Genomic DNA, 12921 nt, shown 5'->3' with positions numbered 1-12921 from the left:
AAAAAATCTCAATTATCCCAACAAAGAAGTAATAAGTCTCGATGGCACACAAAGTCAGATCGCTCTGGAAACCAGAACAGGTTGTGTGTCTCTCTGGAAATATACGTGCGTCAATGAGAGAATGTGGGCCTTCCCTCAAATAGATTTCAGCACATGTCTTTCCTTTAAAATCTCTGTCCCTCACTCTCCCCCCCCCCACCCTTCCTCTCTGACATAGATACTGTATTATGATGATGAGATGATGAACATACTGTAGTCTTATCCAACCTCCGACCTCCATTTCTAAAAGGCCAATTACTTCCAAATGAAAAGACAATGTATTGTTTGTTTTACTCTGCTAAGGATTTGTACTTTGATATCTTTACAATCATAACTTTGCCATGTTTAACAGCCTTGTATGAAACGAGTGACTGAATGTTTGGACAATCATCACTGCAAGGAGGTAAAGATAACTGAGAGTTAAAACAGCAAACAACAAGACACTTTGAAATATTGTTCCTTTTTTAGACTGTCTATTTATGGCTGTCCTTATCTTGTATAGAGAAAATGCTTTTCAATTGCATGTGACCCAAAAACCACTAGCAGAGGCCTTTCCCCCCCCAAATCCCTATCCCACTGAGACACTGGCTATAAAACAAATAACTTCTGTCAAAGCACATGTCCTCTGTGTGGCTGTAGTCCAGAAAAATCATAAAAGAGTATAATCATGTCAAAAACCATTGAATAATAAGACTCAATATCAGAATTAAACATGTTCATATAAATCTCTCATTACATTAATATAAGGCCATATGTTCTACATGGTGCAACAACAGCAAAACAATAAACCCCATTCAATTTAAAATGGAAAAAAAAAACAGAAAATAAAGCCACGGAGCAGAGCCGGTGCTATTTTCCAGCTTCCAGTTCAGCAGAGTGCCTGTCTTGCCTCTGGCTTGGCAGGCTGCACCAACCTTCTTCATAAATACTGCATAACCAACGCTTGATGAAAACCCCCACTTCTCTCAGGTACAACTGCACTCTGGAGAGCTTCATTATCTACAGTATGGATAAACTGTACCTACAAACTGTGCATGTTTGTGTCAAAGAGACTTTGAAAGAGATGGAAAGAGAGAAGGGATGTTCAAACCAATTTGAGTAACAGATTTGACTAATTAGCTGACTGATTTTATGGGGAACCATTTGTTCTCTAATACCTGTGTTATGGAACATTTGACAACAAATGGACAAAAGACAGGGCTTAAAATAGTTATTGACTGAGTAGACCATGCCGAGATGATGTGTGAGTGGGTTGAAAGGCATCAGAAGAGGTAAAATGAGTCCTCAACAGCTCTAACTCAAGAGTTTCCAACCTCTTGGTCAGTTGACCTTTGCAAATTAAGACAGTGATAGGTAGATGGTTCACCCAATCACTTGTCAAGTATTTTTTGAAAGTTCCTGCCTCTTTCCAAAAAGCTTCCAGTACAACTTCTCAGATGGTTCTGTGGATCAATCAAAACCATCTGGTCTTGTCAAGTTGTATGTAGATGCCATTTCTTATGTCTTACATACAAAGGCCACAGGACTGTGACTGACTGTGTTGGTGGTTCAATCCCAGATTCCTCCAGTCCACATGTAGTATCCAAAATACTGAAGCCCTTATTGCTCCCAATGGTGATGACAGCAACATGGTTACGCCCATCGAATGTGTGAATGTGTCAATGAGTGGTATTCATTATTAGCTTTCCCCTGTCAAATAAAGGCAAAAAAACCCCACCAAGAAATACTTTTTTCTTTAAGGATAAATGAATGTCTGCATGCTCTCTCATAAGATACAAACATAAGATTTACAATGGTCAAATAATGAAATATTAATTTTAAAAAAAACAAAGAAACTTTTTTTAGTCTTTTTTCTATGTTTCTGTGGTGTTGAACATCTTGCAATCCCACGGTTCATAAGTCAACATTTTAATCACCGTTCTATATCAGCAGGAGGTCTATTAAGTTGTAGGTAACCGTAGCAACAGTACATGTAATTACTTTGTCAGTTTGGGTAAAACCAATCAACAGTACATGTAATTACTTTGTCAGTTTGGGTAAAACCAATCACACCATTGGTTAAAAAGTGTAAAGCTTCATTAATACTATTAAATAATAACTTTTAATAAAATGATGAGAGGGATCTCTAAACAGTAACGAGCCAGCAGAGAATCATCCCCTAACTCTGCAGCCCTATGTACGCAGCCTTTTTAGCTTTTTCAATTGTAATTCAGATCAACCCTTTATATACTTGTAAAACATATATTATATAGTATGCATATTACAGATTTATTAAAGATCAATGATTGGGAAAATGCAACTATTTCAGAAAAATTCATATGTAGTCTACTGTATGTTATCCAAACTATTTCTAAGTACAGTCCATTTGTTTGCGCTCTTCCATCTGCCATGCATCAATCTCCATGTTCCTCTCACTGCTCCAATATATTACACAGCCAGGATGGGCAACAGGAGGACACGCTGTCCTCAGCATCTGGTCAATCAAGAGGTTTTTTTAGTTTCAAAGTTATATTTGTCATCACTCCTGTTCCAGACGTGACAGGCTAGAATGGGTAATGGAGCTGTTAACAGTACAAATAGTCCACTAAATTAGCGTTCCCTGGATACCAATTAGCAATGAACAACCAGCATCAAGAGTAGGGCAGCTGATGTAAGATCAGCTCGAGCTTCCAAATTAGCAGCACTCTGAGAAGTGTCAGGAGTTCTGCTGTAATAGGGCCATTGGTGGGACTCTATCAGCCAAACAGACTGAGGGGCATCTCAGGTAAACTGCACTTGGAATGAAAATACTCATTTCCGACTGCTTCGTAATAGGAAAAACCTCTGGGGATCTTTATAACCCAGAGTGACAGTTTATTGACACTCAAGAGCAGTGATTTTTATAACACCTTACTACTGGCTTTACACCATCTTTACAAACTGTACTACAGCGACTCTAAGGAGGTCTTTAATTTTTGTTTTTATTAAGAAAAAACAGAAAATGAAAAATCATCATTATTACTATCGATTAATTAAGAAAATGAATAACCTAGACATAAAAAGCAATAATAAAAATGTGAAAAAGTATCAATTAAAATGACCAGTGATTGCATTTTAAGTGGCTTTAAAATGCGATAGCTAGCGTGACCCATCATCTGACTATGAGGTGTACAGGAAATATCTATGACCATTCACCCCCGTCATCTACAATGACACTAAATCAAAAGAAGAAAACTGATGAGCCATTTAATTACTGCAGTTATAAGCTTTTCATTCTTTGTCACATTCTCTTGTCCTCTCAACTCTCTAAATCTACAAATGAGATCAGGCCAAAGTAAAAAGACCAGTGTAATCAGTTTGGATTACGCTGCTTCTTTAGCTGAGCCATACATGTATGTGTGTGACACAACGCTCACCCACTCAGGATGAGATATATCACTGTGAATCCTCACTGTACATGCATGTGAATGGATCCACATCTCTTCCTCCCATTGAGCAGAAACATCACCAGCCTTTCATTCATTCCCCCTCCAACATCTCTTGGATTTTATCTCAGTTTGTCACTAGAGGGCATAAGTACAATTGGGGGCAAAAACTGCAAGAGAATAAACTTCAGAGATGGAGACATTCATGGGTGTAAGGATATCAGACATCACTTCAGACGTAAAACACATGCAAATATGAGTGTGAATTATTTTGAATAAGTGACATGAATGGTGTAAAAATGTTTCCTTATAGCTCAAGACTCAACCTGCTGGCCCTAGATTATTCACATTTTTCTTCCTTTTTTGGTGTTACATAAATCATTTGCATTCTTAAAGATCGCCTCCAGACATGTATTAAGACATTTGAAAATACTCTGCTTGGAATAATAATGTGTGCCTGATATGTTTTTTCTACCAAAAAGTAGAATTATAATGTTAAACTCCTTAAAAGTACATCTATGTCTTCATTTAAAAAAAATCCAGAATCTATAAATATGTAAATATATTTGATTTCATAAGCTGAACCACTGGACACAAGATGTCCATTCTCAGTGTTTGTTTACTGGAGGCTTCAAATTTCCATACTTACATACAGACACTTCACTACGTCAGTTCAATATTGGCTTCAAACTAGTTGTAATGTCATAAATCATACTCGAAGGCCCGACCGTTTAAATCTGATTTTAAGCACAGATAAACTTTCTGGTTTCAGCAGATGAATGTGAACGCAGCCTCCTAGTGTCAAACTCTATGTAATTTTGCACAGTGATGCACAAACATCCAACTGTAAGAAAAACACATGTTTGACTGGATGGGAAGTTTCTCTCCAAACATTTGTGTTATCAAATTGATTATTATGGCTGCAGCTCACTTTTGATATGGAATTATGTCGCTCTGTTTCTGTGATTACAAATATAGTACATAGTACATATAGAAGATTATATGAATAAGCTACCATGTCTGTATTTTAACCCTTTATTTGTTGAAAGTTTTCTGTCAAATTAGTGTGACATATTTAACTGCACTGATTTTGGGTCGATACCCATAACTTAAAATTTAGTCGTAGCCTAAAGCTGAAGACTGAGCAAAGTGCCATAGTACTATATAAAATATAAATATATTTAAACGATTTTAAGTACAGTGCTGGTATTTTATATTTAGGAATACACAATTCAGTTTAAAGATGCATATTTTTTTCAATCTGACTGTTATGGTTATGGTGAAGCAGTAATCCTGAAAGCATAGTTCTCTCCTACAACCATAAAGATAACATAACATACACATCTTTGCACTAGCACATTGAAAATGCACCACATTATGACATGCCGATTTATAGAAATCATCAAAACCTCTGCCCATTCACAAACCATAAATGAAGGTTTATTAAAAAAAACTAAACGGCCTTCTTTTTTTTTTAAACAACAAAAAAACAACAAGAAAAAACAACTACATGTGTTCCAAAAGCTGAAATCTGTGCTATTTTGGGATGTGAGTCAAGTTGGATAACAAACAGAGATGTGCTTGAAGCGCCAAGTTAGCTCAGTGAACCAGCATTCAAAGGCAGAGCACATCCACCTAATTCATATTTGGGGTTTATACGTCCCATCCAGGTAATTATCATGGATCGTATAATTAACATCTTCCTTATCAATGCCACTTCCCCTCCAACCAAAAAATTGCAGGTGCCTCCCTTTACAACTGGGGAAGCTTAATTTCATTTTGAAAGCAATAATCAGAACATGCAACACAAGACGAGGTTCTTATAAGGACCCACTTGCATCAAATTTGGCACCATAATGTGCGAAGTTTGAGAACACGTGCACCACACTACTGGCCAGCACACAGGATAAGCCGAGGCTTTCAAAATATTTAGATGTGACCTCACACCTAAGCATGCACACACACACACACACACACACGCACGCACGCACGCAGCATAGCCTACTAAAGTGCACCATCCATGTCCTTATCAGTAGCACAAACACAGCGCGCAGCACAGTGATTAAATCAGCAGCAGTGTCAGAGCGAAGGTGGCTCACAGGGTGAGGATGTTGCAATTCAAAATCATAACACAAATGCAGACGGAGCTAATCTGAGAGGTTAATCCTAAACTGGAAGGTTCGAGCATAAAAGTGTGGCCTACAACAAATCGCTTGTATAATAATAATAAAGCTTGTTAATACGATTCCTGTTATCCGTGGCGATCCTTTGTGTGCGCGTAAAGCTGTCACATGCCATCAGAGACAGAGATGATGCCAAAAAGCGTTATAGGCCCTCTGTAGTTAGAAGGTCATAAGCAAAGCAGCATTCACAATGATCTGGTTCAAACGTCCAAAGTTGGACATGTCCTACCTGGTCCCGCGGAATGCAAGGCAGCGAAGTCCTGCGGTGGGACTTGCTGTTGCTCTGACTGTGAGCCATCATTTCCGAGGCCGCTATGGAGCTGGACCTCCGTCTCCTTTTGAAGACAGGGATGTCCTCCTCCTTCGCCCCGGTCACAGAGCCACAGCACCCCGTCCCGCTGGTCCCTGAGGCCGGCAGGAGCCGGTCAGCATACCTCGCAAGCAAAACCCCCAGCAGCCCCAGCAGGTAGGCCAGGTAGGGTCTCCAGCTGGCCCGGACTCTACTCAGAGATACGAGGGAGACGGCCCTAATGACGCTAATGAAGACCAGAATGGACACTCCCTGACCCAGCCGGACAACCAGCAGAGCCCCGCTGCCCAGGCAGCCGAGGACTACCAGGGTTGCGGGGAGGGACAGCAGCTGCTCCTCGGCGCCGGGCAGGAGGGACTGCGCCGCGGCTTCACCCAAGTGGCACACCGCTAATAGAAAAACCGCGGTACGGATGAGAACCCCGCAGCGAATCAGATACAGTCCGACCCAGAAGAAGGCACATACGAGTGTAAAAACGGGGGAGACGCAGTTACACGCAGTGAGAAGCAGCTCCACAGCGCAGCCCGCCGCGAAATGAAGACGAGAGTCGGACCTGCTACTATTTCTGTTGCTGCTGTCTGCATCCCAGTCGACCAATCTGAGCAGCAGAGCGAGAATAACGGAGACGGAGGCAATGCAGACCGCAGACGACACTCCTCGGCAAGTCCATGTCACGGCGAGTCTCAGCCACGACTGGCTCCCTGCGTCCTGGTACAACGGGGTGACACATGTCTTCACGTAGCCGTTGCGCTCCAACGCTGCCCGGGGGTATTTTTCATGAGCGCTTCTTGATGAACCTCTGTCGCTGTCTGCCTCCAAGGCCATCTCTATCACTCAAGGGGAAAGCTGCGCTGACCGTCCGGCAACAAATAATAGATTTTTTTTAGTCACTGTGTGAATGTCTCAGCCTACCTACATGTCCCACCAGTAATTCCTATGATAATGCATTTTTGTCTGTGAAGCATCTAACAGACGACCCCCCCCCACCACAAAAAATAAAAAATAATAATAATAGCACTGGTCACCAATGTTTGCCTCCCAAACACAAGTTCAATAAGTGACAATGCAAGGTGTTGGTTTTCTAAATGCCAAATGATGGGGCTCGCAACTTTCCCTTCAGTTTTGTGGTTGAGAACTTCATCATTACATTTGGTCCACTATTGAGTTGCCCCCTAGTAGTGAACCAAAAAAGCAACCCCTGGCGATTCACACATCTAGGCCACTTCCTTCACTCCTCCACAGTCTCTCTCTCCCTCTCCCTCTCTCTCTCTCTCTCCCTCCTCCCACTATAGACACTCTCCCCCTTTTTTTTTTGTGCCGCTCCGGTGATTCCTCCGTCACGTTTCAGCTCTCTCTTCCCAGTCTTGTTTCTTGCTCATTCTGCGGGGCTGCAGTCTGCCTTGTTGGATGTGACTCAGTTCACTCAGTGGATGGATGCCATGTTTACATGAAGATTTCCTGGCTTGTTCTGTAAAATGGAGAAGCCCATTAGGAGAATCAACTATAGTAATCCTGTAATACATTTTAGAGGTACACTATATGACAGGACACCAAAAAGGAGATGTTGTACTATATCACAAATATTTCAATAGCAAAATGTATCAATTGCATCATCACTCAAAAGTCACCTAACACTTTGCAATATAGGAAACTTTTAATTTAATGGCTGTATTATTTGTTTATTATATGTATTCTTTAATTGAAGTGGAAACAAGTTGAAATGCATAACCCTGTAAAACAAAGAGCAGGAATTGAGCCCTGGTAATAATCTTGCTATTCCTCATTTATTTATTTATTTATTTTCTGGATTAAAATCCTAAATCACATCATCCTCTGCCTCCTATGTGGCAGACTGGTCTAGGACAAGTTAGCAGCCTTCACCTGTGTGCCCTACATTTTTATGAGAGGATTTAAAAAGATGTGCTGCAATCATACAAAGCTATTTCAAGTCTGTTCATCTTTTTCCTGCAGTGGAAAGAATCACATGAATTCATTCTTTAGAAGTAAAAGTATGATAGATGCTGTATTATGTTGCTGAAAAAAAGAAGTCTGAATATCTATCTGTTACAGGTTTGGCAAGTTTCGATGTAACATATAGGAATAATGTTTTATTACTGTATGGTGGTGTTATACAAGGTCAATGCAATCAGCCAAGTCTAATCAGGGCATAAATCTCATGCTTTAGTCATATCATCACAATGGACGGTGGACATTTGCCAGTACAAACTGCCGATTCATATTCAAGCTCTCTAGTAACCTGGTGTGGATGTCAGAGGGGTCAAGAGAGGACAGTTGAAAGCACAAGAGGCTAAAAAGTTACAATATTTGGTTTATTTCTTCTCTGCTTTGTCACGATTGCTAGAATGACAAGTTCCTGACATTTGAGTGATGGAAGGATTTTCAAAGGACATAAAGGAAGACACCAGTACACACTTAAAAAAAAAAAAAAATCAGAAGAATCAGTCATTGCTAACTTGACTGTACTATATAGCTCAGTACGTGGGGGCCTGCAGGTGCATGACAGGAGATGACTTGGTTCAGTCCTGCAGGGTTCAGTCATAAAACACATGCTGTAAATCAAATTTTGGCAAAGGTAGACCATGATAATAACATTCTCTGACCTTTGCCCCCCGGAGACGTTGTCCAGATCCGCTACTCCAGTTGTGCTGAGGAAGTGTTGTAACAGTGTCATCTATCATTGTGAAGTGCTTGAAGAGAAGGGGATGTGTGTTTCTTTTTTGGCTTTCATCGGGTTATCTCTAACACGGTGGTTTACACAATCCCAGACACTTATACAGCCTCCTGATGGCATATATCTACACTGTCACTAAATGTAAAAGGTTCACTTTATGTTCTGGTAAGTCAGAGTGGATGACTTCTGCACAAAATGTTCCCCTGTATACTTATATGGGGTATTACAGGACATACTGTATGTAGTAGCTAGACTAAAGACTCACAGAAAGAGAAGTTTTGGCTTGTATGGGTCCACAGGGTTTGATTTAGAGCACAGTGCTTCTGTTTTGTCAAGTATTCATTTACACATTCTTAGTAGTAAGTTTTATTACTAGTTAGTTTGATTCTTCTCTCTGTTGTTGCTGATAAGAGGACACATAGCCAATATCAGGTTAAGAAATTAATAAATGAAAAGTCTGTTGCCTGAAAGAATTCATGTATTTTAGGTTTAGACCCACCATCGTTTGTCGGGTATGAAGAGTTTGTTGACCTCCAGTGATGTACTCTTTTATCATAGCTGCAGTGATGTACTATACTCCATGTGTCAGTTCACTGTCACATCATTGTTGGGTATGGTTACGCAGAAACATGTTTTCTAAGTCAAAGCATCATTTGCATCAAAGCACCTAAAGCAGCTTAGCCATGATCCAAAAAGTAACAATTGTAGTAAAAATCTTTTCCCTTGAAATAAGCTATTTTCAGGATTAAAAATCACCCCCCCCCCACCCCCACACCACACACACACACACACACACACACACACACACACACACACACACACACACACACACACACACACACACACACACACACACACACACACACACACACACACACACACACACACACACACACACACACACACACTTTCTTCCTGGACACATGCCTCCCATTTATTGTAACTAAATGAATAAAAAGTACACAAAATAGTACAAATAGTATAATGCAGCCAGAATTTTAAAAACACTGCCAGTTTCCAAATTATGGGGGTGACTCATAATGATAACAGTTTTTAATGTTGTTATGGTTGACTAATTAGCTTTGTCGTGGCTCACTTATACCTTTGGGCTCTGCACAGAGTGAGAGAGAAAGCGACAGAAGCAGCATTAAACATTTTAAAAATCTAAAAATACACCTCACACACACACACAAAAAGGACACAGAGAGGAATGTTACAGGGTTGTGAGCTAATTCTAATCACTGATGAGGAGATATAATGATGAACAGGTTTCTATTTCTCTACTTTACTTTTCTCTCTTTTTTCTGCTCTTATCTTTTCTCTTCTCTTGTCTTCTCTCTTCACCTGTTGTTTTAGCACAAAAACACGTCGGTTCAAACATCTTCCAACTGCTGCCAATGAGTCAAAATTTCCAGCTGACTCTCACACATACACAGATACACCCACACACCCATAATGCGTTGTTACACATCATTGTGTTTTATCTTGTTGCTGTGAAAATATAAACTCAAACTGAGCGTATCACTGCCTTTGGTTTATCCCCAAGTTATACACATGTGTACAATTTACAGCCCTGTCCTACTGTATGTGCCATTAAATAAACTGCTTTGTTTTCATAACCTTTTTTTTAATAATGGCACATGAAGCTATTTATCATGTTCTGACACACTGGGCCAGAGCGACGTCATTGGCCAGCTGTTTGGCTGCCAGGGACAACAGACTGCCTGTAGCCTGTTGAAGGAGAACGCAGGCTATGCTGCTGCTGCTGCTGCTGCTGCTGTGTGTACATGTGCCACTGACTCCATGAGTTTGAGTATATGTGCAAATGTGAGGAGAGAGGAGGGACTGTGTCTCTGGGGGCTGTTTAGCAGTGAGATGACTGTTCTCTCTCACTTCTTCCTTCTGCCTCTCCATGTTTTGCTAAACACCATAAATGTTATTTGAAGGTGCTGCTCTGACCCCTCTTCTGCTCCAAGGGGGGAAACTTTACGCAAGCCTGTGGTGCTCTATGGTTTTGGTGCAGTGACCCCACTCCAATCGCCAGTAAGGAGAGCCTGTATTCCAAGGACATTTGACATTCAACTGCTCTAAACAACAAACACCAAATTAGCACTCATCTGTGGATGTCACAAGTAGAGCTGAGTTTGATTATATAGTATAAGATGTACCTCTTACAGTACATGATGCTTGATGCTGGAGTGTGGGATTTAAGATGCATGGAAAAATACATCTGTATACTACTGTTTGTCTGTGGAAGTACATTTTTGAAAGTGCAACGCAACTTTTAGGCCATCCTCCCAAGCCATCAGGTTGTAAGTCAACTTTTTTTTTTTAAATGTACACAAATAACATCTGAAAAGTCTTGTAAAATGTAATGGCGCTTTTCCACTACACAGTTCCAGCACGGCTCAACTTTTTTTGCGTTTCCACTAGGGATAGTGCCTGGTACCTGCTACTTTTTTAGTACCTGCTCTGCTGAGGTTCCAAGCGAGCCGAGCCGATACTAAATGTGACATCAACAGACTGCCGGCCACTGATTGGTCAGAAAAGTTGTCGCTGGGAGAGTCATGAGCCGTCCCACATAAGAATCAAACCCGGCATTTTTAAATACCAGTAACAGCGTTACAGCCATACGGCTCAATTTTGTTGTTTTGTGTGTGACAGAAAGACACATACAGCAGCAAGTACACCACTGCCTCCATGTCCTCCATTGTTTATGTGTTTGTGTCGCGTATAAAACAAAGTCACGGCAGTCTCGCTGAGTCGTGCTATGACGACCCCGCCCACGTTGAGTAGGTACCTTTTTTTAATGGAAAAGGTCGTTCCTGGAACCGCGTCGAGTCAAACCGAGTCGAGCCGAGTAGTGCTGGAAGTGTGTAGTGGAAAAGCACCATAAGAAATGTGTTGTGTATGTACACATAACTGCAGTTGAGGAAATCATATAACCAAAACAATGTGCATGTTACAATGCTTGCAACAAGAGTTAATGTAATGTACAGGCACTAAAGGTTTTTTTGTAAACCTTTGTTGCTACAGTATTTTTTTTTATAAAGGGGCATTAGTCATTTATTGCTTTTATTCTCTATCAGTGACAAAGGGAAAATAATGAAGGTCTTTTCTAATGCTAACTGGTGACTGAAAAGGGATAAACTCATCATTTCAGGATGGAGTGAATAACTGATATATCTCAGCAAGAATTACAGTAATATATCTTGTCATCTTCCTTTTTGGCTTGGCACCGAAATGTGTTGTGATGCCGGTCATTTGCTTGTAGCACCGTCTGCCATCTTTCAGTAGCTGAAAATGTACAGGATGCTAAACTGACAGCATGAAGAAAGTTAGTCTCAAGAGCCAGAAATCTGTTGTTCTATCTCTTTCATTGTTTTGTCATAGTTTCTCCACTTCACTGCTTCAGTCTGTCTACTGTAATTAAAAACTTGCCAACAATGGTTAAATTAATTAGCTGGAGTGCTAAGATAGCAGGGAAACCACACTGAGAGCTTTAGAGGAAAATCTTCCTGAGGGCTTCAATTAATGTTACATGAAACATGTAGTGTTTTATGCATCAGTAGGAAACATCAACTGAATTGCAAATTATAGGAAGCTATGGAGCGCCTCTGCATTAGCTAATCAATACTGCCTCACATCAGTTCCAGGAAAGCAAAAGATATAAATGCACTGAGAGAGAGCACATGGTAACCACATACAGACTGCAAGATAAACAGGAGTCATGGTGTTATAAGAAATTTCATTGTCATAATTCAGCTGGTAGGGCATTGTACACATTAGTTTCTTACTTCTTTAAAACCCAATGCCTTTATAAATTGAACTTGAGAGTAACAGGGGAAAAAAAGCCTTATCTCTCCGAGGAATGAGGTGACATTTTAACATCTCATCTATGCTTTGGCATTCAGGATAAGCAGATTTGTAATTATTATTATTAAAATGATTATTACCTGATTACATTGAAGCTGTTAGCATCACCAAAAATCCACCAAAGACATCTTCATATTTAACCTTCCTGTTGTCCTCGAGTCAAGGAAGGAAGGAAGGAAGGACGGAAGGAAGGAGGAAGGGAGGACAGGAAGGAAGGGAGGGAGGGAGGAAGAAGGAAGGAAAGGAGGAAGAGAGAGAGGAAGAAGGAAGGAAGGAAGGAAGAAGGAAAGGAGGAAGGAAGGAAGGAAGGAAAGAAGGGAGGAAGGATAGAAGGAAGGAAGACAGGGGGATGGAGGAAGGAAAAAAGGAAGGAAGGAAGGAAAGAAGGAACAGTCAAAACAGACGGGGTCAATTTGA

The 12921-nt window shown here is 40.6% G+C and overlaps 1 protein-coding gene across 1 annotated transcript in view; it reads right to left on the bottom strand.

Annotated features, from left to right (window-relative positions):
• LOC128360494 (cGMP-inhibited 3',5'-cyclic phosphodiesterase 3A-like) overlaps positions 1 to 6761 on the bottom strand; it is a 48977-nt gene extending 42216 nt beyond the window's left edge. Inside the window, exon 1 of the mRNA XM_053320934.1 lies at positions 5856 to 6761. Coding sequence (XP_053176909.1) covers positions 5856 to 6761 — 906 coding nt within the window. The remainder of the gene's footprint in view (positions 1 to 5855) is intronic.
• Positions 6762 to 12921: the final 6160 nt, after the last annotated feature.

Source organism: Scomber japonicus, chromosome 6 (genome assembly GCF_027409825.1).
Source record: "Scomber japonicus isolate fScoJap1 chromosome 6, fScoJap1.pri, whole genome shotgun sequence".
In the NCBI taxonomy this organism is placed as follows: domain Eukaryota; kingdom Metazoa; phylum Chordata; class Actinopteri; order Scombriformes; family Scombridae; genus Scomber; species Scomber japonicus.
Note: the sequence above shows the minus strand (reverse complement) of the source record. Positions and strands in the feature narration are given on the sequence as shown.